Raw genomic sequence first — 13,302 nt, 5'->3', positions numbered from 1 at the left:
CCCCGGGGGCTTTTAGTTAGCTGTCCTCTTAATGCGGTGTTCCAATGGGGAGCCCAACCCCACAGGGGCCTGGGATGGCAACAACCAGAACACGGGGTTCCTGAGTGACAGGGCCGTAAACTGGGGTGAAACCAGCGGAAAGGCTTCCCTGGAGTCACCCTCATTTTCTTCCTTCCTGGTGTTGTAATGAAAAATAAACGGTTTGTAGCATAGCATACTACATTTCTGTCTTCACCTACCCCAAATAACCTTATATCACAGACTTAACAATTCGCTAAATGGCAGATTCATTAAATGGCCCAAATTAATTCTCCTTATTGAGTACGTACCACGTGGGGGTTCTATACTAAGCACCTGGTGAGTCTGATCTCACCCACTAACCACTCTGGAAGTCGGCCCTATTATTGCTACATTTTACTAAAAAGGAAAGCGACATGGTGACCTGCCCCGGGTCACACAGCCCAGACCTCAGCTCTGGCAGCTGGACTCCAAAGCCGACGTCTTCCACAAACATCAGACACATCCTGATATAACAAACGGCCAAAGAGAACCACACAACTTCCCCCTTCTCCCCTAGGAGTCAGTTTATGCTCCCAAATGCGCGGGAGGGCCAGTGTGAAGACACCAGCCTTAGTTCAAGCCACATGGTCACGTGACGAAGTTTCAATGGCGAGAAAACGGCAAATATTTCAGAATTCTTCTTCTCAACGATGTGTCTGTGTTGGCCCCCAAATAATTAAACTTGATTGTTCATTTATAAATGACCACAGGGCAGCTTCCTATGGCTTAGACCCCTGTGAGGGATGCCACCGCCCCTGGGATTGGAAGGCACTGCGCGTGGACGCGGAGAACCGCACGCAGAAGGGGGACTCACTTTTCCGGCCGCCATGAGTGACAGAGCAAACTGGTACCAGAGGTGGAACTCCTCGAAGGCGAACTTCATGGCTCTCTCTAAGCACTGGTGGGAGAGAGCAAACACAGACATGTGAGCATGGCCGCCGTCACACACCACGTGAGTCTGGGTCTAATCCAGCCGTGGGCAAACTACAGCCCGCTGGCCGGATCCGGCCCGTTTGAAATGAATAAAACTAAAAAAAAAAAAAAAGACCGTACCCTTTTATGTAATGATGTTTACTTTGAATTTATATTAGTTCACACAAACACTCCATCCATACTTTTGTTCCGGCCCTCCGGTCCAGTGTAAGAACCCATTGTGGCCCTCGAGTCAAAAAGTTTGCCCACCCCTGGTCTACGCACACTGCAGTGAGACCGACAACCTCTGCTTTCCTTGGATGTTTGAAACACAGTCTCCCACCCCACCCCACGGGGGTGGCGTGCACTGTGCCAGACGCCAAGACGACCCACCGGTGACAAAAGCACAAGCCTTGGTCTCGGGGAGTTTTCCCTCCACTGCGAGGAAAGAGGCAGGGGCGCCAACAGCTCCAACACAAGGCCCCACCTGACAAGTGGGCGAGATGGGGTTAGTGGGGGGGCGACCTAACCCAGGTGCAGGGAGGTGTGGGCTGGGGATAATGGGGGAGACAGGTGCTATGGAGAGAACACCAAGCAATGAAAAGCGAACAGCACTTAGAAACTGACTGAGGGAACTCACTTAGAAACTCATCACATTCGCTGAGATTAAGCAAAGGAGCCGGTATGTGGAGAGAAAGGGTCGATGGTGATAAAAAGTAAGTGTGTCCTACCAGCTCTACTGCTACGAGGAATGATAAACATCAATTGTTTTCCTGATGAACGAAAGGAGTGCAGCAGCTGACACCATCTGTTCTGAATCAAAAGCTAGATGCTGCAACTTTACAGTCTAGACCAGTGGTTCTCAACCTTGGCTGCACATTAGAATCACCTGGGAATCTTTTTAAAATTCTGATTTCTGGGCCTCGTCCTCCGGAAATTCTGTTTCTTTGTTATGGGGTGGGGCCACAACATTAGTAACAAAGAAACAGAATTTCCGGAGGATGGGGCCCAGAAATCAGGATTTCAAAAAGATTCCCAGGTGATTCTAATGTGCAGCCAAGGTTGAGAACCACTGGACTAGACTATGCTTGTTTTTGTTTCCTTAACAAGTGGTATGGACTGAATGCTGCGTCCCCGTCCCCCCCGCCCTCGCCCCCCAAATTCATATGTGGACACCTAACCCCCACAGACGGTGCCAGAAGGTGGGGCCTTTGGAGGGTGACTGAGTCATGAGGGCAGAGCCCCATGAATAGGATTCGTGTCCTTATGAAAGAGGAGCGGTCCCTAGTCCCTCCCGCCGTGTGAGCCCGCAGCGGACGCTGGCAGCCTGCCACCCAGCAGTGGGCCTTCACCGGACATCAAATCTGCTGGAGCCAGGATCTTGGGCTTCCAGCTCCAGAACCGTGAGAAACAAGCATTTGTTGTTTATCAGCCTCTCGGTCCGTGTATTTTGTTTTCGCAGCCGGAACGGACAGGCACAGCTTTTGGATGACATGGGCTATGGAGCCAGGACCCGTTCTGGCTGCTGTACCAGAGCCGCCTCGTTGGTCGTGCCAACCCCACGAGGTCCAGGCAGGCCCTTTCTGTCCCTCCCCTCACAGCCTGCTGCGTGCCCGGTGAGGTCCCGGCGGGTTCTGGTGGAGCCAGGGTCTGAACCAGGCAGCTCTCAGCACCACACTCCGCTGCTCCGACATGCCACGCCCACTTCCCAGGCCCACTCATGCTGCACAGAGCGAAATACAGCTAAAAGGCCCCCAGAATGCCACAGGGCGCCTGAGCTATTTCTGAGATCCAGCAAGAGCTTTCACTGTTAATGGGGCATTGCTCCCTTGGCCTTTTGGGGACCCCCGAGGCTACTGAGGACTGAGGTCTTTCCAGCTTGCAGAATTTCCAAGGAGCCTCACAGATGCCACTATGCCCACCAGCACCCCGCGCGAGGATGCCGCGCCCCAGCCCACCTCAAGGCGCTCAGCTGGCGTGAGTCCTGAGTCACAAGTTTCCTCCACTCACTGCCGCATCCTTCACAGACCCCTCCCCGCTTAGGCCTCTCTCTCACAACTATAACAACCTACAGCCCACGATAAGCCACAGGGGTATCACACAGGGATTCAGGAATGAAGTCAACAACACACTGGCCCCTCACCCTAATTCAGAGGTGTCTGGGCTCCGGCATCACCCCTCTTTCTTCCTGTGGGCTCCTGGCATCGTACAAACGGTGACGCGCTGCCTGAGAAAGCGCCCAGGCAGCTGCAGATGCTCCTGAAGTCTCAATGCCAAGCACACCGCTTGGTGTGTAACCTGCCCTCCCCATGTCCCTGCAGACATCAAGATGACACGACTCCCCACACAGTGCAGGTCGACATTCCTCAATCCCGGAAGGAGGCCCCTCCCAAAGAATGCCTCCAAGCAAACCAAGAACTCGGCTGGCACCGGGCATTTGCTCTCCACAACATCTGCCCCCTGGCCTGGGTGTCTGCTCACCCCAGTTCTCTTTGACTACCCCTTTTCAGCACCTTAATCGTATCTGTATGTGATAAAGTAAAAACTTCCAGTTTTAATAGAGCGAGGAGATTGGGAACAGAATATATACTATAAAAACAAAATAAGAGCATTCCCATTTTAATGATGGTTCCAGTCTAAAAGAAATACTGATGAAATGGACTTTTAAGACACAGGTGCTAAAACCTATATAATTCTATTAAACAATGTCAACCCAGTAAATTCAATAAAAAAGAAGAAAAAAAGGAGACACAGGAGTTTTGTGCATGTTGGGGCCTTTAAGAGGCTGCTTCAGTCCCCCAGGCCCACTGGCTGATGGCCGGGAGGGGACAGAGAAGGCAGGCATGGGGCGAGGACAGCAGTCTCGGGGCATTGGGTCCACATTTAATCCAAACTCCTTACCCCCAGCCACAGGGTGGTCATGGGGCTACATGAAGCAATGTTTTAAATGCACGTGAAATGCCTAGAAGGCTGTCTGGCACAGAATGAACGGTACAAACACCTTAGTGGTGATGTAGCTGTTATGAAACGAAGACGCAGCAGATCCTGTGGGCTTGGGGGTTCTGCATGAGGGGGAGTGCAGGGGAGGAGAGCTCTGGGCCGGGGCAGGGGATGGCAGAGGGGAGTGGCCTGGAGCCTCTGAGAGGAAAGGAGAGATGAGAGAAGACGCTGGCCCTTCTTCACGTCCGGTGTCCAGTGAAGAGATGGCGTGTGGGCCTGGGAGAGGGATCCGGGGTCCTCTCCGGGCCTGCAGACCCCCGAGTCACCCACACAGAATAGCAAGTGGCATCTCCAAGTCATCCCCTTACCAGAAGCGAAGGTGGATTTGGCAGTAGGATTGTTTCTACCAGGAAAGACAGGCCCGGGCGCTGTAATCACCATGCCACCGCCATCGCTCCAAAGCCCAGACCACATTCATCTGATGCCACAAATACTTGGTAGAACAAGAATTAGCCTCTAAATGGCATCCGAGTCATCTGAGTGGCCGTCACACTGTCCCTTGCAAAATGTTTCCTTTGGTCGCAGAAGCGTACCTTTTCCTGCTGTCACTGTGGCTTTTCACGAATCAGCCATCCCGAGGGGGCAACAGGAATGAGAAGCTCTTTGGCATGAGAACGGGATTGAGCAATTACCTTCCTGGTAGGCAAAGCCCAGTGACATGAACTGGGCACATGGCAGCAACAGCTGTGCAGCCGCACCGCACGGGAAGCCAGGGCCTATTTTTGGAATTTGAGAGGGAGACTGAGCATCCAAGAGCCCGTGGAGGAGGGGGGCAGTAACAAAATAATCAGATTTTGCCTCAAATTGAGCCTGGAGCTGAAGTCTAAAATTCATCACCATTAAAACAGAATAAATAGCATGGTGCGCTGTCTTCATTACTCACCTCTGTGGGCAGGTGGGCCAAATCCTGGGAGTTCTCATAACTCAGATCCTTTCATCGAGTCGGAAGGTTTTCTTCCCTACGTCCTTTGTAGGTAATGAGGCAGCTAACATATGTGATTCTTGCAGTTGTGTTTCAGTGCTTCTTAATTTAACATGGTATATGGATAATATTTCGTGCCTTTATTTTTAGCAATTAAAGACTAAACAATTTAGACATTCTGGACCATTATCCTGAACCCACAGAAGGGCATAAGCAGGGTATGCTGAAACCTCTCAGATGATGTGGACACATTCTTACTTTATGGCTGAGGAAATGATGAGCAAGAGAGACAAGACCTGCCAGGGTCACCCAAGGGCAGAACTGGGATTAGAACCCAGGTCTCAGGATGCTCAGTTCAGAAGGCTTATTTCTGAATCAACTAAAAAGAAATAAAATTAATTAAATAATTAAAGTGGAATTTGAGATATCTTTTTTTTTAAATTAAATCTTTATTGTTCAGATTATTACATTAGTTACTCTTTTTTCCCACCATAACTCCCCTCTACCCAGTTCCAACCCCACCCTCTGCCCTCACTCCCCACCCACTGTCCTCATCCATAGGTGCACGATTGTTGTCTAATCTCTTCACTCACCCCCACACCCCTTTCTCCCCCCCCCCCCAAGAATAGTCAGTCCATTCCCTTTCTATGTCCCTGATTCTATTACAATCACCAGTTCATCAGATTATTTATTCACTTGATTTTTAGATTCACTTGTTGATAGATGTGTATTTGTTGTTCATAATTTGTATCTTTACCTTTTTCTTCTTCTTCCTCTTCTTACAGGATACCTTTCAGCATTTCATATAATACTGGTTTGGTGGTGATGAACTCCTTTAGCTTTTTCTTATCTGTGAAGCTCTTTATCTGGCCTTCACTTCTGAATGATAGCTTTGCTGGATAAAGTAGTCTTGGTTGTAGGTTCTTGGTATTCATCACTTTGAATATTTCTTGCCATTCCCTTCTGGCCTGCAAAGTTTCTGTTGAGAAATCAGCTGACAGTCGTATGGGTACTCCCTTGTAGGTAACTGATTTTCTTTCTCTTGCTGCTTTTAGGATTCTCTCTTTGTCTTTTGCTCTTGGCATTTTAATTATGATGTGTCTTGGTGTGGTCCTCTTTGGATTCCTTTTGTTTGGGGTTCTCTGCGCTTCCTGGACTTGGAAGTCTATTCCTTTCACCAGGTAGGGGAAGTTTTCTGTCATTATTTCTTCAAATAGGTTTTCAATATCTTGCTCTCTCTCATCTTCTGGCACCCCTATAATTCGGATGTTGGTACGCTTGAAGCTGTCCCAGAGGCTCCTTACACTATCTTCATATTTTCGGATTCTTTTTTCATTTTGCTTTTCCGGTTGGGTGTTTTTTGCTTCTTCGTATTTCAAATCTTTGACTTGATCCTTGCGACCCTCTGGTCTGCTGTTGGGAGTCTGTATAATATTCTTTATTTCAGTCAGTGTATGCTTAATTTCTAGTTGGTCCTTTATCACAACATCGAGGGTCTCATTAGATTTCTTGAGGATCTCACTACATTTATCGGCGGTCTTACCAGTCTTTTCGAGGGCTTCTAAACAGTTCTTTAAAGACCTTAAAAGTGTGGTTTTGAACTCTATATCCAACAGTTTGCTTTCCTCCAATTCTGTCGTTTGTGTCCTGTTTCTTTGTCTCGGCATTTTTTTATGCTTCGCTGTGTCGATAGAGTGCCTTTCTGTGCTAAGTGTCCCAATTACCTAAGGTAGACACTCTTGGTGCACCCCCTTGTGGGCTTTGTGCACAGTCTTGTTGTGGTTAAGCCTTGATTGTTGTAGTTATCACTGTGAGGAATTGACCTCCAGGTCAATTGGCTGTGAGAATCAGCTGTGTCTGCGGTGGGAGAACTTCTGTGCTGGAGACACCCCTCTGGGGCTAGACTTGCTTCGATGGGGCTTTGGTGCTCACTGAGTCTGCCTCCTGAGTGTGTCTTTTATGGTTCCACAGAGCTTAAAGCTGGATGGTCCCACTCTGACCTCTGGGCTTCCTGGCTCCTGGATCTCTAGGGAGGTGCTAATCTAGCCTTTGCCTGAGGCTATCCAGCAAAAGCCTCCCTGCAGGGCTTGGGCGGGGCGGGTCCCACGGGATCAACAGGGCGGGGTTAGCAATTATGGCTGCTCTCAGTCTTGCCCTCAGAGGCTCTGCTTCTCAGTGTCCCAGTAGTCGCTGAAAGCCCCACGGAGAGAAAGCTGCCCTAGGGTTCTGAGCGATGCCAGACAGTCCCGCTTCTCCCGTATGAGTCTGGGTCCTTAGAGACTCGCCCGGAACTGGAGCTCAGAGCCTGAGACTCCCTCCCGATTGAAAACAACCGCGCCCTCAGCCTCCAGCCCGCTCCACATGCACTCCGAACCTTGGTATTTTACTTCAGCACTGCGCCTCCTCTGAGCCTCTGTATGCTTTTCTCTTTCCTCCTAGTTGTAGAACATCCACTCAGCCAGCTTTCCTGTGGTTCTGGATGATGTCCGTTCCGTCTTTTAGTTGTATTTTTGAAGTGGTTGTTCGAGGCAGCAAACTCCCGTGTTTACCTATGCCGCCATCTTGGTTTCTTCCGGAATTTGAGATATCTAATCCACAAAGTCCAGGAAAATTTTCTAAAGAACATACTCATGGGGCTCTTGGCTGCAAATAAAAGACCCTCCCAACGCAAGTTCTGAGGAAACACAGGTGGTTCCCACCAAATCTTGCTCAGAGTTTTCTCTCCTTGAATTAAAAATAAAATAGAGCAAACCCCACATTGGTGCCCCTCTCCCATTTCTCTTTTTGCTTTAAAACAGCAATACTGCTCCAGGCAGAGGCGTCTCACAGCTGTATTGCCTTGGCGCACGCTTAGATTAAAGTGCGCCATTGCCTCTGGCCACGGTGGGAGGCGGGGAAGGTGGGCTGCTTCTCAGACTTGATTGCAGAACTGAATGCTGGTCGCCATCCTCCAGCATGCTCTCTGCTCAACTAGATGACGCATCCTGATCAAGTCTGCACGCGAGTAACGGGTCTCCAGGATCCCCCTCTACTACATACTCTGCCTGCTGTTTCTGCTGATATTGCCGTTCTTTGTTTTTCTAGGAAAATGAACCTCTAAATTCAAGAAATGGACATTTCATTCCTCTACCTCCTCCCTGTTCAACCGCCTCTCACCTTTTGTCTTTTTCTGTCTTCAGTCTGTCTTCCTGGCTTGGGCTTCAGGTTTGAACCTTCAGCCACAGCTGTCGCCTCACCCACACAAGGTCTGAGGGAGGGAAGTAAGGAGTCGCGGGTAGAGCAGCCCAGGGGGGTGTCACTACAGCGTAGGTGCCCAGTGAATGCTTGACTGAAGGAATCAATATGGGTCGAGTGTTAGGATATCCTTTATGGATGGTCACGGACAAACAAGAAAGCACTATGAGGAGTGTGACAAAAGGCAAAGAATTTGGAGATGATGCCACATCAGATAAACCATGGCCTGCCAGCCAAGTCCGAGCTGCTGCCTGCTTCCAGAGTCCAAAAGCTCAGAACCGTTTATAAATGAGCACTTGCCATCAATGTGTAGGGAGGGCATACTGACTTGGAATCCAAACTAAATAAAATGCTACCCCCCAAACAATCCCATTCATCTTAATGCACCTGGATTACAAAAAGGTGTAGTCACTCTTATATGTTAATTTAATCAATAAAAATTTTGTGGCAATTTGTTTCCTCTCTTGTTATACCTACAAACATCCTTGATTTTGGTTCTTGGTTCTCAAAACCTAAAACATTTAGTATCTGGTCCTTTTTAGAAAAGTTTGTCAACCTCCAGAATAACTATGGGGCCCTTTATGTCACTGAGGCAGGACTGACTTGCCCTATTGTTTTGAAGACATAGAACAGGTGCATGTTACAAGGAGACAATTTCAGATCAATGCTTTCTAATGACCAAAGAGGAATGGAATGGTATGCATTACATACCAAGACCTGTGCTGGCTGTTTCACACCTATTGTCTCGCTGAGCTTCACAGCAGTCTCTGAGGTGGAAGTCCAGAGTGGCTAAGTATCTTTCCCAAAGTTGCACAGCTAGGAAAGGGCAGCATCAGGATTTGAACCCAGACATGACTGACCCCAAGGCTGAGTTACTTCACTATGCGATGAAAGACACTCCTAAGGGTCATTACAGTGGGGATTTTTACATTAGAAAGCAGATTATCAACACCACCAATAAGAACAGTAACCTTCATTTTGCATACACTATCTCTTTAATCATCATAATAACCATTGGAGGTAGGTCCTAGTATTACCTGTATTTTCCACATACAGGTTTAGAGTTAAAGGAACCCCTTTAAGTTCATACTTGGCATGTAAAGTAGCAGAATTGAGAAGTCAAACTCAGATCTGATATCAAAACATGAGATATTAAGATGGCAATACTATCCAAAGTAATCTGGATAGTTTCAATGCAACTTTGATCAAAATTCCAAGTCTTTTTTGCAGAAATAGAAAAGCCAATCCTCAAATTCATATGGAATTTCAAGGAGCCCAGGACAGGCAAAACAATCTTAAAAAAGAGCAAAGTTGAAGAACTCACATTTCTTGATTTCTCAAAGCTCACAACAAAGCTATAGCTATCAAAACAGTGTGGTACTGGCATAAGGATAAACATATAGGGTGATGAAATAGAACTGAGGTTGCAGGAATAAACCCACACATCTATGGCCAACTGATTTTCAACAAGGGTGCCAAGTCCATGGGGAAGAATAGTCTCAATGAATGTTAGGACAACTTGATTTTCACATGCAAAAAAATGAACTTGGACTCCTACCAATACCATATACAAAAATTAACTAAAAGTAATCAACAACCCAAACATAAGAGCAAAAATTATAAAATCCTCAGAGAAGAACATAGGAATAAGTCTTCATGACCTTGGACATGGCAATAGATTCTTAGATCTGATACGAAAACATAAGCAACAAAAGAAAAAAATTGATATACTAGACTTTATAAGAATTAAAAACTTTTGTGCATCATATGACATCATAAAAAAAGACAAACTGCAAAATGGGAGAAAATACCTGTTAAGGGTTTATTATCCACAATCAATAAAGAACTTCTATCACTCAATGACACAAAGAGAAATAACCCAATTTGAAAATGGGCAGAGGTCTTGAATAGGCATTTCTCCAAACATAATACCTAAATGGCCAATAAGCACACGAAAAAATATTCAGCACTGCCGAAACCAGTTTGGCTCAGTGGATAGAGCGTCGGCCTGCGGACTGAAAGGTCCCAGGTTCGATTCCGGTCAAGGGCATGTACCTGGGTTGCGGACACATCCCCAGTGGGAGATGTGCAGGAGGCAGCTGATCGATCTTTCTCTCCCATCGATGTTTCCAACTATCTATCTATCTCCCTTCCTCTCTGTAAAAAATCAATAAAATATATTTAAAAAAAAAATATTCAGCACCATTAGTCATTAGGGAAAAGCAAACCAAACCCACAATGAGGTACCACTCCACACCTATTAGAACGACTACTACAGCAAAAACAACAGCTACAAAGCAGCAAGTGTTGGTGCGAATACGGAGACACCCCTTGCTGCCGGGAAGGTAAAATGGCCCAGTGCTGTGGAAGAGTTTGGAGGTTCTTCAGAAAGTGAAACCTAGAATTACGATATGACCCAGCGATTCCACCCTTGAGTATATAGCTAAAAGAGCTGAAAACTGGCCCTCAGATATGTTCCCTACAGCATTATTCACAATAGCCAAAAAGTGGAAACAATCCATGGGTCCATCCATCAATAGATAATCAGATAAACGAAATGGGCCTATACATCCAATGGCATGTATTCAGCCAATCCTATATAATAAAAGTGTAATATGCTAAGTATCTGACCAGGGGACAGACGCTCCGACCGGTAGGTTAGCTTGCTGCTGGGGTCCGGGTCGATCGGGACTGGGCGAGAGGGACAGACATGCCCTGGAGCCCTCCTGCGGTCCCTCTGGGCCGGCTTCCATCGGCCCAATCGGGGCGGCTGGCCAACCTCCTGCAGCTCCTCGCTGGCTAGACGGCCCCCATTGGCCCGATCAGGACTGGGCAAGACAGCCCCTCTCACCCCGATCGTCAGCCAGGCCGAGGGACCGCCCCCCCCCCCCCCCCCCCCACACACACACACACACACCTGTGCACGAATTTGTGCACCGGGCCTCTAGTATAGGAATAAAGTCTGAGACATTCTATCAGATGTATTATCACAACATGGCAGAACCCTGGAAACATTAGGCTGATGAAATAAGCCAGACACAAAAAAACAAGTATCGTCTGATCAGAGGTTACCAGGTTATGGGGGAGGCGGGAGTGAGGAGTTATTGCTTACTGGGTAAAGAGTTTCTACATGGGGTGATGGAAAATTTAGAAATTATCACCATGGTTACATAACACTGTGAGTGAAATTAATACCATTGAATTAGATACTTTAAAAAGGTTAAAATGGCATATTAAATTTTTTTTAAGTGAAAAACTTTTTTTTCATTAAGGACCATAAGAAGAGAGCAATGATGCCTAATTAAAAAAAAAAAAATGCTTTCCTACGGTGGGGTTGTGGGCACCAGTGCCCATGGCAGGGGCTGAGATTCTTCCGGGTAGACCTGTCATGTAAAAATGACGTAGCTGGTTCCTCTCGGATGGGGTGACCCCCAACGCTGCCTACGGTGGGCCCATCTCTTCCTCCGCTGCCTACTTCCTAGCTAAATGACCTTCCGTTTGTCTCAAAAACTGAGGAAGAGGGAGCGGGATGAGAATGTTCGTGGCCTGAAGCACTGGTTTATTCAGCAGGTTTTATTGAGCACCTACCATGGACCAAACCCTCTGCCCTGACTTCCCAGGAGTCTGTGGTCCACCGGAGTCAGGCCACACTGGTGCCTTCCACGGACCTGGGCACCGAGGTCCAGGCTGAGTGTCCGCGGTTGGAGTGGGGCTGCATTTAAATACCAAATTCTGATGTCAGCTGACACCTGGCAGGCCTGTTAGGCAGACCCAGTATTCAAGCGCTTCTCACAGCGCTCCCCGACTAAATAAGTGTTTGGCTCTGGGATGGAAAATGTCCCTTTGTTACAAGCACTAGCCAGACAGTGCTGCCCACAGAACCATAATGCTGTTGCGATTTATCATAAACAGATGAAAAGAAATTCAACAAGGAAAATAAAAATACCCCTTCTGTCTTTGACGCTGCCGTGTCTTTGCAGAGGGGACACATGCGTCCTTCAAAAAGGACCTCTTAACGTTCTGTCGAAATGGAGCCATGGGTAGTCACATGAAAGAAACAAACCCCTTAGCGGCTTGGGTTCATCCTAGAAAACAAAGGAAGCCGGGCTTGTTGCTTTACTTTTAATAGTGCGGGTTGTCATGCCAACCAGAGCTGCTGCTTAAACCGAAGGGGGAAAGTGTTCCTTCCTACACAAGCCTTTCGGCGGAGCTCACAATGAGTTTAAAAAAAAACAACACGAAAGCTCACAGCACTGGAGACACGGTAAACACTGTGCTTATATTTAAACCTGTCAGAATGAGGATGTAATGAACCTGGGGTGTGCACTGCCTCTGTCCAAGGCTCCTTGCCCAGTAGCTGGCTGAACAGTGCCCTGAAGAAAGAAAGGCATTAATGTGGGCACACACAGACGCAGCCAACCTTGGGGTGGGAAGCAGCCTTCATCCTGGATAAATACAACGGGAGAGAGAGGCAGGGAGGGCGGCGTTCGTGTGAAAGTAGCTCTGCGACTCCTGCCAGCACAGTTCCTAAAAGCCTGGGCCTGCACAGCCCACCCAAAGGTGCCAACGGCAGGAGGACAGAGGTGGGAAGGCTGCTGGGACCCACAGCACAGGCACACCCCCCCCCCCCCCCCCCGCCCCTGTCCCCGTCTGGTGCAGAGTGCCCTGGGGCTCAGGTCCGCCCAGGAGAGGGGCCAGGAGGAGAGCACGCGGCCTGACAAGGAAGTGTTGACGGCGGCGGGGGCAAGAGAGGAAGGAAGCATGAGGACGTGGTGAGGAGGTGACACCTCTTCTCTCGCGGTGGCCTGCGGCTGTCCACCTTCTGGTCAGAAGCGGTCCACTGTGTAAAGGGAGTGTCGCTGGGCAGTGTCGCCGAGGCACAGGGGACCTGCTCACAGAACAGCCGAGGGTGATGGCTCTGCTCACACGAGCCAGGGCACAGTCTGCACCGAGACGCGGGGTCTGACAACCAGGCTTTCTGTCCAACGCCCCCGTGAGAACAAGTCCTCAGCTCCCACCCTCAGGCCGAACGCCCTCACACCATGACCCTGATGATGAAGGGTGTTCCTCGGCTCTCAAGACTTCAATTCCCATCAGGCCTTGAGCAGCCAGTTCATGTATCAGTTGCTCCTAACCTCGCGCTGCTACCCCCACCTGCAAATTCTGCTGCAAGT

General features: G+C 48.5%; 1 protein-coding gene across 6 annotated transcripts in view; it reads right to left on the bottom strand.

Moving 5' to 3' along the window:
- The window catches only part of LOC139009585 (tetratricopeptide repeat protein 7B), a 191,201-nt gene that overhangs the window by 82,699 nt on the left and 95,200 nt on the right, over window positions 1-13,302 (bottom strand). For all 6 annotated transcript variants that reach the window (XM_070413837.1, XM_070413833.1, XM_070413835.1 and 3 more), the window contains one exon: window positions 875-958. In XM_070413837.1, coding sequence (XP_070269938.1) covers window positions 875-958 — 84 coding nt within the window. The remainder of the gene's footprint in view (window positions 1-874; window positions 959-13,302) is intronic.

The sequence above is a fragment of the Myotis yumanensis genome, unplaced genomic scaffold (assembly GCF_028538775.1).
Source record: "Myotis yumanensis isolate MYYU_CA2020_CCGP unplaced genomic scaffold, mMyoYum1.0.hap1 SCAF_1, whole genome shotgun sequence".
NCBI lineage: Eukaryota > Metazoa > Chordata > Mammalia > Chiroptera > Vespertilionidae > Myotis > Myotis yumanensis.
Note: the sequence above shows the minus strand (reverse complement) of the source record. Positions and strands in the feature narration are given on the sequence as shown.